The 17,503-nt window shown below is 54.6% G+C and overlaps 4 protein-coding genes across 4 annotated transcripts; 2 read left to right on the forward strand and 2 right to left on the reverse strand.

Moving 5' to 3' along the window:
* Window positions 1-434: 434 nt before the first annotated feature.
* Window positions 435-8,233, reverse strand: KIAA1191 (KIAA1191 ortholog). The gene is made up of 7 exons (XM_052816175.1): window positions 8,096-8,233; window positions 7,823-8,013; window positions 6,364-6,490; window positions 4,572-4,696; window positions 3,159-3,265; window positions 2,709-2,845; window positions 435-2,253 (listed from the first exon to the last, which is right to left on the reverse strand). The coding sequence occupies exons 1-7, from the start codon at window positions 8,121-8,123 to the stop codon at window positions 2,045-2,047; spliced, it is 924 nt and encodes a 307-aa protein (XP_052672135.1). The 5' UTR covers window positions 8,124-8,233; the 3' UTR covers window positions 435-2,044.
* A 923-nt stretch (window positions 8,234-9,156) lies between these two features.
* Window positions 9,157-12,143, forward strand: ARL10 (ADP ribosylation factor like GTPase 10). The gene is made up of 4 exons (XM_052772058.1): window positions 9,157-9,386; window positions 9,986-10,148; window positions 10,346-10,521; window positions 10,977-12,143. The coding sequence occupies exons 1-4, from the start codon at window positions 9,201-9,203 to the stop codon at window positions 11,151-11,153; spliced, it is 702 nt and encodes a 233-aa protein (XP_052628018.1). The 5' UTR covers window positions 9,157-9,200; the 3' UTR covers window positions 11,154-12,143.
* A 292-nt stretch (window positions 12,144-12,435) lies between these two features.
* NOP16 (NOP16 nucleolar protein) lies at window positions 12,436-15,297 on the reverse strand. Its single transcript, XM_052772059.1, has 5 exons — window positions 15,125-15,297; window positions 14,832-14,946; window positions 14,046-14,115; window positions 13,157-13,263; window positions 12,436-12,884 (listed from the first exon to the last, which is right to left on the reverse strand). The coding sequence occupies exons 1-5, from the start codon at window positions 15,229-15,231 to the stop codon at window positions 12,741-12,743; spliced, it is 543 nt and encodes a 180-aa protein (XP_052628019.1). The 5' UTR covers window positions 15,232-15,297; the 3' UTR covers window positions 12,436-12,740.
* A 111-nt stretch (window positions 15,298-15,408) lies between these two features.
* Window positions 15,409-16,398, forward strand: HIGD2A (HIG1 hypoxia inducible domain family member 2A). The gene is made up of 2 exons (XM_052772164.1): window positions 15,409-15,612; window positions 15,906-16,398. Exons 1-2 carry the CDS (start codon window positions 15,498-15,500, stop codon window positions 16,070-16,072), a joined length of 282 nt encoding a protein of 93 aa, XP_052628124.1. The 5' UTR covers window positions 15,409-15,497; the 3' UTR covers window positions 16,073-16,398.
* Window positions 16,399-17,503: the final 1,105 nt, after the last annotated feature.

The following is a 17,503-nucleotide window of genomic DNA, read 5'->3' on the forward strand; positions in this document are numbered from 1 at the left end:
AAATGCTGCAACCGCACTCAAACCAGAACTTTTCAGAGGAAGGCAAAGCAGAGATGGCCACACCACTGGGAGCTGGGCACCTCTAGACAAATACCAGCCTGGCTCCCACACCTGTGCCCCCCTCCACAGTACAGGTGCAAACACAGCACACAAGCTGCAAGAGAAGCAATCTCAGGAACATGAAGAATCACCATTTGAATAGCTCAAGGAAACATGAAGATTTCATGTTTAGTTTCATCCGCACGAGCCCTAAGACAGGACTGAGTCCAGCTTTAAACCTAGTCTCCCTGTCAAAAGGGAGTTCTACAGAGCAAACATTTTACCCTACTGCAAGTGCTGCCAGAGCCTTATTAGGCAGAACCTTGACCCCACACTCACTGGACAGATCCACATTTCCACAAATGCTCTGCCAGTGCTAACACACACCACGGACCTCCATTCACAAGGATTTTATTTTCTTGTAACAAACAAAAAAAAATCATACACATTAGAGACATGAATACAGACAACAAATAAATTAATGTCAAATGAGAGGCTGATTGCCAAGGTGCAAATGAGTGGTGACAGTGAAAACTGCCTGGTTGGATGGGAAACTTTCAACACAATGCATCATTGGCAGTGCTCTTGAAGCTTGAAAGGAAGCAGAGCCACAAAACTTGCTTCTTCAGAGGGGACAGCAGCTAGACAAGTGAGCCAACCCTGCCTCACCCTCTGGGAGGAATGTTTGGTTTGAGAAGGCAGAAACCCCAGAGCTCAATGTTTACCAGCTGTTAAGTAACCTCTGTATAAAGTCCCACCAACACAGAAGCTTCCAATACCAGATGCAAGGCTGCTGCTGCCACCTCACCACTACAGATAACCTGCTGCTGGCTGAGGGAGCTCTCCAACACAATGAGATCAAGAGAGAAGAGACCTGTGTTTGCCACAGGACAGGCAAAGATTACAGAGCAACACTGCCTATAATGCGTAAGGGATTAGATGGTAGCCAGGAGTACCCCCCACTTCTCACAAAAGCAAGTGTTAACTGTTCCCAGTAACTGGTTCTGACTAGGCCAAAAGTTACATATAGCTGTATCATAGCAGGGAGGAATGTTTAGCCTTGATCTGCCCTCAGTCCTCCCCCAGCCCTGCAAAATACATTTAACACTGATGAAACAAAACACCCTATTTGAGAGGTGCCCCTGGTGTCTAATACACTTCTAAATGATTCATACAAGATGCTAAGAAAAAAACCCAAATCAAGCAGCACCCAGAGTGCCAGAACATCTGTAAGTCTGTTGTCTAGAAGGCAGGACAGTGTTGTTTTGAAGAAACAAGAGAGGAAGATTACTTGGTTCAAGCCACACCAGCTCTGGTCATTTCCACCTTTTTGAAGGAACAGGAAGAGTTGGAAGAGAAGCAATTCTTCCTGCCAAGCCCCATTAGATTCTGCTCCCTGCCTTTCTAATAAGAGGATCTTAGAATGGTCACTGCTCCACTTTTCCTTTAAAAAAAATCCCAAGAATGAAATACTAGGTGTTGAACTGAGGTCACACTGGATAGTAAGGGAGTGCCACATTTAAAACCGACCCACCACATTCCCAGAGCAACTTCTTTCTGGCAGCTAACAGTCCAGTTTTCAGTCCTTGCTTATTTTTGTCATTTTCTGCTGGTGTTCTGTGTATGCCAGACAGAACCACAGTCCTCCTGAGGGTACTTCAGCACTGAGCAGGACAAGACAATCAGACTACAGGTAGACAAGCCAACCTGCTTGGACACCACATGCAGTCCTGTCCCACAAAACATGGTTCAAGGTCTTACTGTGGTGTAGTGTACCAGAAAGCACATGTAGTGCAGCCTAGCAGACCAAACTGGTGCAATACCACAGACAGGATTGTTTACATTGCTTTAGTACTAGTGCAGGAGTTTTTCCACGACTGGCTTTAGGACAGTCACAACTGTTTCCTTTTCCGAGATGAAGAGCTGGAAGGGAGACTTTCCTATTTTACTGCAGCACAATGGGACAGGGAAGCAGAGCCTGCTAAAGACACCAGAAGCATTCTTCCTAGAACCCAGTAGGAGTGAGCACGTTCAGATCTCGAGGTTTGATATTATGGGAACGTTGAGATTGCTTCCTCCCTTCTGTGACTGGAATGTCCATTTTGGGTGGCTTGAAGGTGACTGGATCTTCTGGCATCCTAGTAGCCTGAGCACGCATCAGCTCCATTGGGGATGGCTTCTGGGCACCCTTATAGGATTGGATGGTAAATCCTCCTGATTAAAAAAAAAAAGACCACATAGCCAGTAAGAGCTAAGAAAACTAGCCAAGTCCTTTTTCCACTGCTGCCAGGAGTGAGCAGTGTCACTGATGCCCAGCACGACAGAAAGCCTATGCAAGACCAAGCAGCTTCATGTCATCTAAAGCCTATTCCACATCATCCAGTTCTGGTTCCACCAGACAGCAGAGAAAGAGTAAAAAGCTGTCACCTTCACACCCTGCCCTTCCACTGCAGCTCAGTGCAAGTTATTTCTACTTTCAGATCCTTGGCATAGGTTTTACCCGACTGCTTTATATTTAGGCACAGAAATTATATGAATAGCACACATTCACAAGGTGGTCCTAGAAAGTAACAAGGCAAGCAGGATAAGGCTCTAGAAATAGCTAGCAAGTTTGCTGTGTGACAGTTCTCCCCTAGGTCTTGCAGGTCAGGAGATTTTAGAGGACATACCTGGATCATTGGTGAATTTCTGGATGGCTTTGGGCCCAAAAAAGCTCCATCTTTCAGATGGCAATTTGTCCCCACCAGCTTCCATGGCAAAGTCCGGGCCAGTGATAGAAGTAGAGGATCCCTGACTAAACCAACCCCTAGGGAAAAATCATTGAGATGTATAAAACATGAGAATAAATATTTCAAGTGGCCCCACTGTGCCAGGAACTTTACATATCAGGGGCAATTTAAACAATCATAGCAGGTTTGTTACCACCCAGGATGAAGATATGTATGCTCAAGTTCCACAAGCTTTCAACATTTGGATCTACCCAACACAAATCCACAGCAGGCTCTGAATTTCACCCCTTAGACAGTGCCTCACTGGATAAGAAGGTTATTTGTAGCAGCTCCCACCTCAGCAGCCTGTAGGAAACCAAAGGAGGCAGTAGTCTACCAGGAACAGAGTACCTGTTTTTATGCTTGGGAGAGGAGTGGGGAGTGCTGCTTGGAGTAGACTGAGCAGAAGAAGTCTGTTTGTCATCTTTTGTCATCTCTCCACTCTGCATTTTTAGCTTCTGTTAGAAGAAGCAAGAGAAACACAGAAGCAACAGAGGTTAAATGCAAGACATAAGGAACAGCCAGTTTTATTGTCAAAACCAGGCAATTGTTTATATCACAGGTGATAAAGGATTTAAGTGTCACTTCACCTACAGCTAAACCCAGCATTACAATACTTGCATACACCCCTTAAGCTTCTTTGCACATCAGATAAGCATTTTGGAAGTCTGCTATGCTCAAGATATCCTCCAGGCTAGACAAAGTAAAATAACACCTACAGCTCACTCTGCAATTCAGAGTCACTACCCAGCAGTAATGCACTGCTTTAATACCAGCATTCATAGGGAGGTTGCAGATGTAGCAGAGCTAGCTTACACATCAGTTCAGCTACCTGGTGACAAGTCTAAATGCCACAGCAACCATTTGTCTCCAGCACTTTCCAGAGCAAAGCTTTCAGTCCCACAAGTTCTCTAATGAAGGTGAGACCAGACTTCATACAGAAGGTACAAGGTCTAGGAGTACTAGACCCTGAGAAGTAATCCACATACAACAGGATGGAAACACTGCTCTAGAACACCGAGACGAACTGCATTTGAAGAGTACACCTGGTCATAAAATAAACAGGAACTGGGTGTATGTGAATCAGGTTATTACAAGCCAGACAGTACAAACTGAACTTTGAAGTAGTCACTTGAAGGGCAGTTACAGTTCAAACACCAACTACACAGGCATCTCAGAATGTTTCCTGTGGCTATCCAAGCCACACTAATGCAATTCACCAATACTGTTAGTGAAACTTTGACCTTGTGGGACTACACTTGAAGAGTTCACTATTAAACTCCAACTGCAAGATTACTGTGGGCAACTGAGCTGATCATAAACATGTTGATTCAAGACCTTTCTCTTTATTTCCAGTAAGAGGCAAGCCCCATTTCATCTGCTAACTTCCACATCAGAAATGCACAGTTTGCAAGTTCTCTTGGGACAAACAGTTACAACAGTCAACTAGAGGGCACCATTCAAAGGTATAGCAAGAAACTAGATTCCGTGTAGGGATGTCCCCACTTGGAAAGATGACTGTGATAGTCTGACATGACTGTGGAATATGACAGATTTCAGAAAAAACTTTGTTTAAAAACTATAAAGGCTAACACTAACTTTACAATAGCAGTGTGTAACCTTTTTTACAGAATGAGCTAAAAGCCTTCAGAAGCAGCAGTTTAAGGAGAGTCCTGGCAACATGCTCCAAAAGTTATGTCACCAGATAGGTGTTAAGCTAGTACACAACCTACACAGAGAAAGCCAATGCAAAACAAGCCTTACGTGGACTGCCTCAGCCACTCGGTGATACTTGGTCTCCTCAGTAGTGAGGCCTTTGTGGGGAGTGTAGCCAGCATCTCTCAGCCCAGCCTGTTGCTCAAAGCGCTGAATGCTCTCCTGAGTCTGCTCTGGAATGGACAAGCACATATTCACACAGAAATGCCACCACAAGCAGTTCTAGCAAACAAAGGCAACTTAAGCAACCAAATGCAAGATGCTTTTCATCATTCATACCTACATGTTGTGATGAGTAGACAGAGGCAGCAAGATGAAGCTAAGGAGATACTCTGACATGAAAACTGTCCTGAGTCAGATGAGCAGTGATTTGTCCCAAATCACCACATGTATTACAAATGTAACACCTATAATTAAACCCATCATGCCCAAGAAGCTGCATCACTCCTAATTACAACCTCCTAGATCTAGGAGACCACAATAAGCTGGACATTTTAAGTGGCCCTCTAGATTCAAGGGAGTTTTTTTGGCCAACAAAAAATGAAGTCTTCTGAAGGACTGCCCACACTAGCTAATCTGACAATCACAGCCTTGCAGAACAGGTGGTAAAGACTCCCAGTGATTCTAGATTAGGTAAAATAAGCTATTTCAGCCAAATACAGAGCCAGCATCTAATACACTGATATCAACTTCAGTTCTGAAAAATATAAGCCTTCCACCCCACACACTACCAGCATAAGATGCTCACTCCCTAGTGGAACTAAGAAAAAAGTCAAAAGGAATTAGAGCACAGAAAGATACTGGAAAAACCCAATGTCATCTTTAAAACAGATAACACTTTCCACATTAATGCTAAGGTTATTTGCAGGGATAGTGCACTGTATATAGGAGAAATCTAGAGGACCTTTGTCTGTTTATTTCCAACTTGCAACTGAATGTTCTTCCTGGCAGGTGTAGGTTGGGGCTCCTGACTGCTTACTGCACAAGAACATTTTGAGGACATCATGGTTTTAACTAGATTAGCATTTTATCATCAGACTAGAACAGGAACTGCTTTCCAGAAGAAAGTCCATATTCCTGACATTATTCTGATGTGTTGGTTATTTTTGAGCCAAGACTGAAATAAGTGTAAATGTATAGCTATTCCACAATGCTGGTCTGAAGATCTAGAAGCCTTTGGAAGCACTGCTTGGAGGAAAAGATGAAGCTCAGATCCCAGCAGCTAAAAGAAGAGGCAGCATGGACAGATTAACACAACAATAATTCCTCTTGTTGTAAATGGGCATATTTTCTCTGCAAACATAACTGACCCAATTTGATTTTAAAGTATCATGATTTATGAGGTTTGGGTTTTTTTCTAAAGTAAATGTTAGTTAGCAAGACAGCTGCTGCTACTATTAACTAACATAAATGCCATCAAGTGCTCCATTAGCACAGTATGTCAACTCTCCACACCACTTTGGTTAATTTTAGAGCTTTACCCATCATTCAGAAATAGCAAGTTAATAAGAGTAGCAGCAGCTGCCTCTGCACTCCAGCAACAAGGTGGCATGGACTGCAGTGTCCTATCAGCAAGCAGATAATGTACCCTGCACTCCTCCCTCACCACCCACCTCCAGCACCTGGGAACACAGAGGCAGTAAGTGTGGCCTATTCCCTAGTTCCTTGCTTTCTTCTAGAAGCATCCTCCAAAAAAACCTCATACAGCTCAAGAGCAGAGTCAGTCTGAACCCACAAGCTGTCCAGGAACTCTGGTAGTTACCTTGAGGCATTGCCAAGCCAGAACATGCTCATGTGCCCACACACCATTAGCCACTACATTAGAGGTGAGAGTTCTTACTTGTAATGAGAGAGTTCATGATGATGTGAGTGGCCTTGGCCTTCACCACAGGTACCTTGTTCACACTTTCAGTGGATGATGAAGGAGTTATGACAGGTGCATTCATGTTAGCATCCCCTTCCTCAATCTGTGGGGAAGAAGCAGGGTACAGTTTAAAATGAGAAAGTAATTCAGCACCTTGCCAGGAAACATTTCTAACTACCCAAACTGCTGCTCTAGCAGTTAGCCTGCTTCCATTCCATGGAAGAAACCCATATGCTGTTCTCACTACAGCCCAGGAATATTTAGAGCTTGAACCTTATAATTCTTAGCAATGAACAAGCAACTTGCATCCAACATTTGCAAACCTACCAGGCTCAGAGCCAACAAGTTGTTAGTCTAAGTACAAAAAGGTCAAAAGGAAGGAAACCTGAACATATCTACTCCCATTCTCATAACTGCAAACTGGACTTCAAGGTCAATTGGGCAAGAGTACCCTTGCACAGACAGCTCAGAAACACAAACTATTTACAGAGCGGCCGTCACACAGATTAGAGGCTAGTGTTTAGATCTTGTTTTCCCCCCTCATTCCTTATATCAGTTTCTTGCTCAGTGTATCTAGTGGTCATAGCTCTACCACTGATCACAAGACCCTCGCAGCCCAAGAACCAGACAAGGAATGCTAGAAAACAAGAAAACTTGTGAAACACAGACTTCCTCCTCTAACACATGAGTTACTATTCCCTGACTGGACATTTTGCTTTTTGTGCCAAACCACACCTTCAGATTTTCTTCCACAAGAAAGATTTTAAAACAAAATGAGGTGAAAAGGACAAGTTAAGCTCAAAAGGATGCAGGGTTATTTATTTCCATTCAACAACATTTATCTTCACTTCAAACTTAGAAAACAGGCTCTAAATTTAAAAAGAGCTCATCCTGCACTCAAAGCATCCCCACAGACATTTCATAGAACAGTTTGGGTTGGAAGAGACCTTCAACGACCATCTAGTCCAGACCCCCGGCTGCAGGCAGGGACATCTTTCACTAGATCAGGTTGCTCAAAGCCTTGTGCCACCTGACATTGAACACTTCCAGGGATGGGGCATCCACAGCGTCTCCAGGCAACCTGTTCCAGCGCCTCACCACCCTCACGGTAAAGAATTTACATCCAGCCTAGATCTACCCCTTTGCTCTAGTTTAATTACACCTGGTTACAGCTTGCACCTTTTTTTAACCCACAAACGCCTCCCATAAGCGAGGAGACCCCCAGAACACCCCTATCTCAACCACACTCCGGTGCTCCCACCGCAGCAAAGCCGGTCTCTTGTCCCCAGCACCTCCCGGGGCCCAGCCGGTCTCCGCTGCGGAGGGCAGCTCGCCCCGGGGCCGTGCACCAGCCAGGCAGGAGGGCTGCAGCGGCACACGGGAGCCGCGGCCCGGGCCGGGGCCGGGGCCACGGCGGCAACCGGCCGGCCCCTACCTTCGAGAGCTCCTGGTACTTGCGCTCGGGGATGACCGGCTGCTTCCAGAGGACGTTGGCGCACAGGTCGGCGGGCGGCGGCGTCATGGGCGCCGTGTCCTCCAGGGCGTCGTCGTAGCTGAAAGCCCTCCGCGGCACGCCGATGGGCAGCGACATCTTGGCCGGGCGGGCCCCGCCGCCCTGCTCCAGCGCTGCGAACGGAGAGGGCAGGGCTCAGCGCCGCCGCGGCCTACCCGGGCCGGCGGGGAGCGCGGGGAGGGAGGGGGAGCTTACCGGGAGCGTCCGGCTGCCGCGAGCTCATGGCGGCGGCGCCGCGGCTCGGCTGAGGCCACCGAGGCTGGGCGAGGGGCGGCGGGCCGGCGGGCCGGCCGGCGCCATGGCGGAGACCGCGGGGACGGGCAGCCGCCGCCGCCGCCGCCGCTAGAGGGGAGACGCGATACGCCCGCGGGGGCGGTCTTATAGGCGCGCGGCTCTCGCGAGAGCTGGCGGCGGCGCGCGGGGCACGCTGGGAGGTGTAGTTCGGGCCGGGCGGAGGGGGCGGGGCCGGGCGGAGGGGGCGGGGCCGAGCGATTCCCGGGACGAGGCGGGTTGGGGGCGGCGGGCCCGGGGCGGCAGGTTTTGGGGGGTGCGTGGGCATCGCTGCCCGCCGCGCCCCGTCCCCGCCACATCTCACTGGCGTGGGGGGTTCCTGCCAGAGCAGCGCTGCCCGACGCTGCCCGCCATGGCACACCTGCCGCCTGCTCCTGCCTGCTCCCATCCCCCGCCCGCCCGGGCACCGGCTCTGCCAGCAAAACGCGTCGGCTCGCTGGAGGGGTGCCCAGCCCACCCGTGACCCCTGTAGCGGGGTCGGGAGTCCCTTGCCACCCTGCTGCAACCGCCCCCAGGGCCGCGGAGGCCGGGCACGGTGGCTCCCAGGAAGGCCCCGCTGCCGCTGCCGCTGCCGCCACGGAACCCGGCCCGGGGCAGGGATGCGATGTGCCACCGGGAAAGAATGAGGACAAACGAGTCCTGTGGGCAGCGGGCGCAACTCCTGGGCCCGTGGGCACCTGCTGTGCTGGGTGCCAAGCTGCCGGGCAGGTGTGGGGCCAGTCAGAGCACTGGTTGGGGAGGTCCTGCAGCCTCCCTCCATCCCCACCATCCCTCCGTGTCCCCCTCCTTCCCTCCGCCTCTCCACCCATCCACCCATCCATCCACCCATCCATCCACCCATCTCTCCCTCCGCCCCCACCCGCGGTCGGAGCGGCCCCTTTAAGCGCGGCGGTGACGTCAGGGGCGGGCACAGCTGGCCTGGCCCGCCGCCCGCGGGCACAGCTGGCGGGGGGGGCAGCGGGGGGGGTACAGCTGCACCGCGGCCGCGCGCTGCCGGTGCCGCTGCCGCATGGCTCTGCCCGGCGCCCTCCGGGACCTTACGCTAGCCCTGGGGGCCGCCGTGGCCGCCGTCGGTTCCCTGATCTTCATCGCCTGGAAGATCTACTTCCGCGGCACCGGCACCGGCACCGACTGGGGCGGCTGGTGGGAGCAGGAGCTGCGGGAGCTACGGGACCGAGCCCCCCCCGGTGACGCGGTAGGGGGGGGGGGTGGACCCTCGCCGGGACCCCCGGCCCATCGCAGGGTGGGAAGGGCATAGGGTCGGGATCTCCCCGGGATCCCCTATACCGGGAGCCCCTTAGCGGGATGCCCCCGATCCCGACGGGGCAGGGGGTCGGGATCCCTCCCGGTTCCTCACACTCCCGAGACCGTCAAGCTGGGGAAGGGGCAGGGGGTCGGGATCGCCCCTGTGATCACCAGGCTGGGGAAGGCTCTGGATGGCCAGCGGGGATCCCTCTGAGCACGTGGGGCTGGGGAAGGGGGCACGGGGTCAGGATCCCTCTGGGTTCTCACACCAGGATCCCCCAGAGTGGGTCAGACTGGATTCCCCGGGATATTCCGCAGGATGACAGCCCTTGGGGACCCTGCTGCAGCCTATCCTGCTGGGGAAGGGGTCCCCGGTCTGAACCACCACTGGAGCCCACCGGGCTGGAGACAGCGGGGCACAGGGGCTGGGGGGGGGGGGCTGGCAGGACCCCTTGCTCGGGGCTCATCCCTCAACCAGCCGCCCAAGCACGGGGCTGCGGGTCCTGGGATCAGCACCCACCCACCCCGCGCCCCCCTGTGCCCCCACAGCTGGACTGGCGGCAGGTGCTGGTGCTGGGGCTGGACGGGGCAGGGAAGAGCAGCGTCCTGCACTACATCTGTAGCCAGACGGCCAGGGATCACATCGCACCCACCCACGGCTTCAACTCTGCCCAGCTCTCTGTCGAGGGGCTGGAGATGGACCTGCTGGAGGGTAAGGGTGGCCTGGCCCCAATGTGTCCCCCAGGGCTGAGCCTGCATGGCTCGGAGGGTACCCCCCCACCTGCCAGCAGCGGGCTGGGGCTTCAGAGCATCCCGAGCGGCGGGAGGTCTGGTCCCCTGGGGTGCTGCAGTGAGGCGGCAGCCCTGCTCACCCCCGTGCCCGTGCCTGATCCTGCCCATCTCCCACAGTGGGGGGCAGCCAGAACCTGCGAGCGTACTGGCCCCACTACCTGAGCCAGGCCCACGTGCTGGTGTTCGTGGTGGACTCGGTGGACAGGTCGCGCCTGCTGACAGCGCGCCAGGAGCTGCACACGCTGCTAGCCGCGGAGCCCCAGCTGCCTCTGGTTGTGCTGGCTAACAAGCAGGTGGGTGTCCGTCCATGTGTCTGTCTGTCCCAGCTACCTCTGGGACTGTTTGCAGCAAAACTGTCCCTCCCCAGGGCCCCGAGCAGAAATTCTGATACCCAAAATCCACCCACTCTTGCAAAATCTGATTTCTCAGGGCCTGTCTCCTCCAGTCTTCATCAGGAGGCGCGGCTACTGTTACCAGTGCCCCGACTAAAGAGTTTCAGGAGCACCCAGGCAGCAGCCTGCAAAATCCCCAAGGGGAAATACATTCCCCAGGCAGGCAACCAAGCGCATGCCTGGTGCTGCTTCCTGTCAGCTTGCACCAAAGCGACTCCAATGCAAGAGCGAGGCAGCCCTGCCTGTGCACGATCCCTGCCAGGACCACACAGGCAGGGCAGGGCTCCTGCCAGCCGGCAGCGTGGCTGCCTGCCGGCACTGCTCCCTTCCTGAGCAGCCACCTCTCTCCCTCGCAGGACAAGAGTGATGCCCTGAGCACGGCAGAGCTGCAGGAGGAGCTGGCCCTGCACATGCTCAGCAGGCAACGGGAGCTCTTCCTCCTGCCCACCAGCGCGACCTGGGCCAGCTTGAGCACCGCCACCAGTGTCCTCCATGTGAAGAACCTGCTGGTCACCCTGCTCTCCCAGCCCTGAGCCCGCGTGGGGGGCGGACAGGCTCCCACCCCCGGCACAGTTCTTCTTTGGGGTGTGTGGCATGAAGATGAAGGCGGCTGGGTGGGTGCTGCTGGAGCTGACTTGCTGGTAGATGGGCTGCCAGTCCTGGGGTGTTTGCTGCACCCCATGATGTTTGGGGTTGAGCTGTGGCACAGCTGCCCTCAGGGAACACAAGCAGCAGGCTCTCCTCTCTGCCGTGGGGAGAGAGCAGCCGCCTCCCCCAGTTCAGGGACGAAATCTCCCTTGGGATGGAGGCACAAGCACAGCTCTTACCTCCTGGTGAGCGGGAACATGCAGCACAAGGCAGGGCCTCACACCTTCATGGCAGCCCTGCAGGATATTAAATGAATGGGGCTGAACAAGCGAGGTAGCCCTCTTACCCACCTGCATGGACAAGTCATCCCAGGAGATGGGCTCTCCTTCCTGAAAAACACAAGGAGTTACTGCTGGCGCAGCCCTGCACCACAACCCTGCCAGTACAACACACACCAGTAGGAATAATGAGCTCAGGCTGTCCCTCACTGGGGCTGAGCGCAGCTCTCAAGTTCCCCAACTCTGTATTTAAAGCCCTGTTTAAGAGAGATGAAAGCAGGTACTGGGCAGCCCTGCACTGCCTCTCCACCCTGAACAGGGGTAAAGATGGGCTGTTTGGTAGGACCTGTGCTCAGCAGGCATTTGCCCCCCTGCCTGGTCTCGCTCCCTCTCAGCTGCCCCAAGGAGAAGGGGAAGGAGCCAGGCTTGGGGACCACAGAAAGCCCTGCCTACAGGCAGGAGGCTGCTGGGTCAGGCCATGGGCGCTGGGTCCTGGAAAACCGATCATGGAAGCTGGGGAGCACACTGGGGAAAGGGAGTACGTGCCGGCTGGTCTCTGCTGCAAAACCTTTGTACAGTTGCTCCTTCTGGTCTCTGCTGCAAAACCTTTGTACAGTCGCTCCTTCCTTTTGTCAATAAAAGAGGCTGATCACTCTGCGCTGCCCTCCAGCTCCTTGGCAGGGAAGGGACCCCCAGCCCAGTCTCCCAAGCTGCAGGCAGGAAGGTCACTCGTGGGGGAAGGAAGCAGCACATGGCCCCACCCCAACCTCTGCTGCCAACAGGGAAATCAGCAAAGGCCCAAGCACTGCCTGCACCCCACAGGCCCCCCACAGGCCCCCAGCCCCGTTGCTGCAGAAGGTAACATGCGCCTGATGCCCATGTCCCGTGGGTTGACACCGGGATCTCTCCGACACGGGACTGCGCCAAGCGAGAGCCCGTGAGCAAGACATTCACACCAGCTTGTAAGAGTGATTTATTTTAACAAGGCAAAAGAAGTGCTGGCTGCCACACAGAAACGAGCAGCACAGCACATTCAGTCCCAACGCCACAAGCCATGGCCAAAAGTCTTTCATGCCTGGTTATAACTCCCTCTGTCTAATGAAGGTCCTTCCTCCATCGCCAGAGGCTTTGCATAGCTGAACTTGCAGGCACTGAGCCCGTGAGTGACTGTCACCTGTCTGTCAGTCCCCGCCCGGTTCAAAAAATGGTCACGTCAAGCCTGCACTTGCAGGCAGACCTGAGAAAAAAGGGCAGTCACTGCACATCCATCTTTTCCTGCTTGAGTGATGCAATGAAATCCTTGTACTCCTCGGGATAGAAATTCTTGTACACATTGATCTTTCTCTTAATCTGCTTGGGAGTATCCTGGTAGTAGTTCTTCTCATCTCGAGCCATTTCCTGTGACAAAGGAGAGGGTAAATCAGAGGAGTGGCCCCAAGAGCAAACACCAAACCAGCCCAGCCACACTCCAAAGGCCCACCCAGGCTGGCTGTGATCGCTGCCTGAGTCAGACAGGGATCTGGCCAAGGTTCAAAGTGCTGCTTCCCCTTAACAATCAGCTGACTGCGAAACAGGAGCCAGGACAGAGAGGATTAGCAATTCCCATCCTGCAGAAGATCCAGGAGTGAATCGCTCCAGGTGCTCCTCGCTCTGGGACAGCCAGTACTTACCTTGTAGTTCTCCCCATGGTTCTGTATCATGTACCGCACATAGTCAATGAGGTCTCGTGACAGCGTGTTTGACTTCTTCTCAGGGAGACTGGCCTCATATTCCATCTCTAGGCAGAGGACAGAGACACCATGAAGCAGGGGAGGGAAGCAAGCAGCACCTCAGCGGTCCCCAGTCTCTTCCCAAGGTCGAGCCCTGCCAGTACTGCAGAAAACAGCACAGCTCCTGCAGCACAGCTTGGCTGCTCACACACACAGGGCTGCTTCCCAGCACGATTGTGCAGGAAAACAAACAAGACAGCAGCCCTCCGCATAGGCTGCATGCATCCAGGCCTGCGCTGCAGCTCCTTTCCAGCTCACACCATGAGGAGTGGAGCCATTCTGCCCAGGCTGCAGAGCATGACTGTTCAGAGCTGCCCAGCCCACAACTAAAACATGCGGGGTACTGCAGCCACAGTGTCTCCTCACCCTGGTGCCACACACCAGCAGTTTCAGAGTGACAAGAGCCCTCTCGGGGCTGCAGATAGAAATACTGCAAAAAAGGCAGCACAGGAGGAAAAAGGAAATTCATGAGACAGAGAACACACAGGAACGGCAGAGCCATGGACCTGGCTCCTGGCTCAGCTTCGGCCTGGCCGAGAACCCCCAGCTGACTGCTGCCAGGGGAGTACTCCTCCATAAGCCCACAAGCCTGGACAAGAATTAACAGCCTTCCCTGCCCCTAGCACAGCACAGCAACTGACAACAGCCTGGCAACACAAAGATGAGACAAAATAACCCACAGAGCCTTGGGAGAACCCCAAATGCAACAGCAGCAGTGTGGTTCAGCAGGAAACCTGCCAAGGCTGGAGGTGGTGAAGCGCTCCCTGGGGACAACAGAAGCGGCACTGACCGTTCACCACGTAGGGCTTTCGCACTATCTTCTTTCCTTGCTCCTGTCCACTGCTTTCCATTTCCATCCCCTGTGTTAAATGAGAGAGAAGGCAACTCAAGAAAAGCCCATTTGGAAGAGAGCTGTGTACCCATACATTGCTCCCAAAACACCAAACTGCTTATATAATGGCTGCAAGGACCAGGAAATCTCAGCTGGCTTAAGCAGAGCCTTATTTGCGCCATTAAGCTAGCTCGTGGGCAAGCCTGTCGCCCAAGCAATAGTGTGTGAATGGAGACAGGTGGCAAACAAGGTCACTCCTGTTTTTTTTTTATGAGCGTGACATTTCGTGGGGCCACCTTTCACCGGGAAGCATTGCCCACCGATGCAGGCAGGCCGATGCAGGCGTGCCGGGCTGGCGCTGCTGTACACAAAAGAGGCTTTCTTTGTTATCAGCAGCAACTCCGCTGCAGTGTTCCCAACCCCACCTCTCTATGGCAAGTCCCAGGAGATTGACAGACATCATTTATATTTGTCCCAAAACCCATTATTTCCCTGTGACACCGTAGCTCATTCCCACACCAGGATCTTGGCGAGAAAAGCATATTAATAAAGACAAGAAACCCATCCACCTACAGAGACTGATCCAGAGCCACCTGACCCGCGCTCCAAGGCAGGCTGCTCTCCACGCTGCCTTCCCCAGCCCGGCTGCGTGTCGTGGGGGAAGCCTGACCTTCCACCCCCCGCAAAGGAGCAGCCCCAGCCGAGCCCCCTGCCCTTCCCCGGCGGAGACACGGCCGCACTTACCAGCAGCTTCTTCTTGGGGATGGGGACGGCCTTGTTGGGATCCTCGGCCAGGCCCATCTCGGCCAGGTTCTGCGCCACCGACTTGGTCGGGTCCCAGGCATGGCGGATATGCGAGCTGTGTGGAGACAGGCACCGGCATCACGGGCTGCGCTCACCCTCCGCACAGCCAAGCGTCCCCCAAGCACCCACCGAGACGTGGGGCAGGTCCCCCCGGGGCACCCGCTCCCACACGGCCCACGCACGGACCCGCGCCGCCCCCCTCCCCTCCGTGGGCCCACCCCCGCGGCCCTCACCAGGCGATACGCGGGGCGGCGCGGCGGCGGGCGCTGCGGTAGAGCCGCTTGCGGTTGAGGTTGTAGGAGTACTTCTGCCGCCGGCTCTTCCCCTTCGCCTTCGGCATGGCGGCCCCACGCTGCTGCCGCTGCCCCCGCCGAGCGCCGGGCCGGGCCGCGCGGGGCGTGGCCGCGCCGCGGGGCACCACGGGAAGTGTAGTCCCGCGCCAGCAGTACAGCCCATTGGGTCTGCCCGCTGCGGACTACAGCCCCCGGCATGCCCCGCGGCGGGGGAGGGGGCGGGGCGTGCGGCCTGCCGGGAGCCGGCGTCTCTTCCTTGGCTACGGCAGCCGGGGAGGGTCGCGGGTGGTCACGTTCTCTGCGAGTCGCAGCCATGGCGGCTGGGCCTCCCCCGCCGCTGGAGCCCAGCCCGCTACCGGTGTTCAGCGATGAGGGCTTCGGGGACAAGTTCCTGCGCAAGACCCGCGAGAACCCCCTGGTGCCCCTCGGTGAGGGGGGAGGTTGTGGGGTGACGATGGGGGGGGGGGGGGGAAGGGCCAGGGCGATGGAGGCTGGTGAGGAGGGAGGGCCGTGAGCTGCGGGTCGGCCCCTCTTGAGCCCAAACCCAAGGGGCTGCCCTGCGGGGAGGCATGTCTCTCGTTTGAGGGTGTTGTCTAACAAGCCAGCGACGCTCAGGTGCAGGGCGGGGACGTGGGGGGAGACGGGAAGGAGGGGTGGTCCTCGAAGCCCCTGCCTTGCCCCGCTCCCCTGAGCCGTCCCTCCGTTCTTCTCTTCTCCGCAGGCTGCCTCTGCACCGTCGGCATCCTGACCTACGGACTGATCAGCTTCAAGAGAGGCAACACCCGTCAGTCACAGCTGATGATGCGGGCACGTATCCTGGCCCAGGGCTTCACTTTCGCAGCCCTCCTGGGAGGCATGGTGGTCACGGCCATGAAATCTAGAAAGTGAAATCAGGCAAGAGAGAAGCTGCGGCCGCAGGCACGCGCCCACCAGCCTGTGCCCCAGCTGGAAGGGTGGATTCTGGCTGCGCGTGGAGTTTTCTGTGGGACAGTTGTGATGTCTTGGCAGAGCCGCTGTCAGAGAGGCTCTGTGTTCTAGAGCACTGGAAACGCAGCTAATACACCCCTGTGATTAACCTGCAATTTGGGCCATGGCATTTTTTGATTCCCTCAGAGCTTATCGTTCTGCAACACTGGAGGCTGTGGCTCTCCACCCCCATCAGACCTCTTGTCCCTGCTTGGTGCTGTAACAGTCTATTAAAATTGTGTCCTGTGGGTCGTGGTCTGCACTGAGGTCACTTTAGTCAGGAGGTGCACCAACATTTGAGAAATGAGCTGCCAGGGTAGGAAGGAACAGCTCTGTTCATGGCTTGATCCTGGCAGGAAAGAGTCCATAAGCAGCGGGTGAGTTCTTTGGGGAGAGTATGTAATCTGTTTGGTTGCAACTGGTGAGTAATAAAGTGAATTGCAGCAAGATTCTCACTGATGCTGGATTGCAGAGCATTGAAAAGCCAGAAGAGTAAACAGTGTAGGAAGAAAAGGGAGCAGGCACGGCTGTCTCAAAGCTGTGGTAATGCAAGCAGGACATAAGAAATGTAAGCCCCTGTGAAAACAAGTTGGGAACTCACATTTCCATAAACAGGGCCTGGCCGTGTTCTCTGGGACACGCTGCTGCTTCCACTGCTTTTGCTGGGGGGTTGGTTCCTGCGCAGCTCGCTGCTTCATATGAGCTGGAGCTGGCTGCTGAGCAAGCGCCCTGTTCCCAGAGGGAGCTGCACTGCCTGTGTCATGACAAACGTCGTCATGGGCAGCTCCAAGTCCCGGCGTTGGCGTTGGATCATTTGGATCATACCAGGGGTGTTTGGTGTGTGTTGTGGTTTAACCTTAGCCAGCAACTAAGCACCACACAGCCGCTCTATCACTCCCCCTCAGCTGGACAGGGGAGAGAAAATACAACAAAAGCCTTGTGGGTCGAGATAAGGACAGGGAGAGATCACTCAACCAATTACCATCACAGGCAAAACAGACTTGACTAGGGGAAAATTAACTTAATTTATTGCCAATCGAACCAGAGTAGGGTAATGAGAAACAAAACCAAATCTTAAAACACCTTCTCCCCACCCTTCCCTTCTTCCCGGGCACAGCTTCACTCCCGAATTCTCTGTCTCCTCCCCCCCAGCAGCACAGGGGGATGGGGAATGGGGGTTACGGTCAGTTCATCACACATTGTCTCTGCTGCTCCTTCCTCCTCAGGGAAGGACTCCTCACACTCTTCGCCTGCTCCAGCGTGGGGTCCCTCCCACAGGAGACAGTTCTCCATGAACTTCTCCAACGTGGGTCCTTCCCACAGGCTGCAGTTCTTCATGAACTGCTTCAGCGT

This window comes from Harpia harpyja, chromosome 20 (genome assembly GCF_026419915.1).
Source record: "Harpia harpyja isolate bHarHar1 chromosome 20, bHarHar1 primary haplotype, whole genome shotgun sequence".
In the NCBI taxonomy this organism is placed as follows: domain Eukaryota; kingdom Metazoa; phylum Chordata; class Aves; order Accipitriformes; family Accipitridae; genus Harpia; species Harpia harpyja.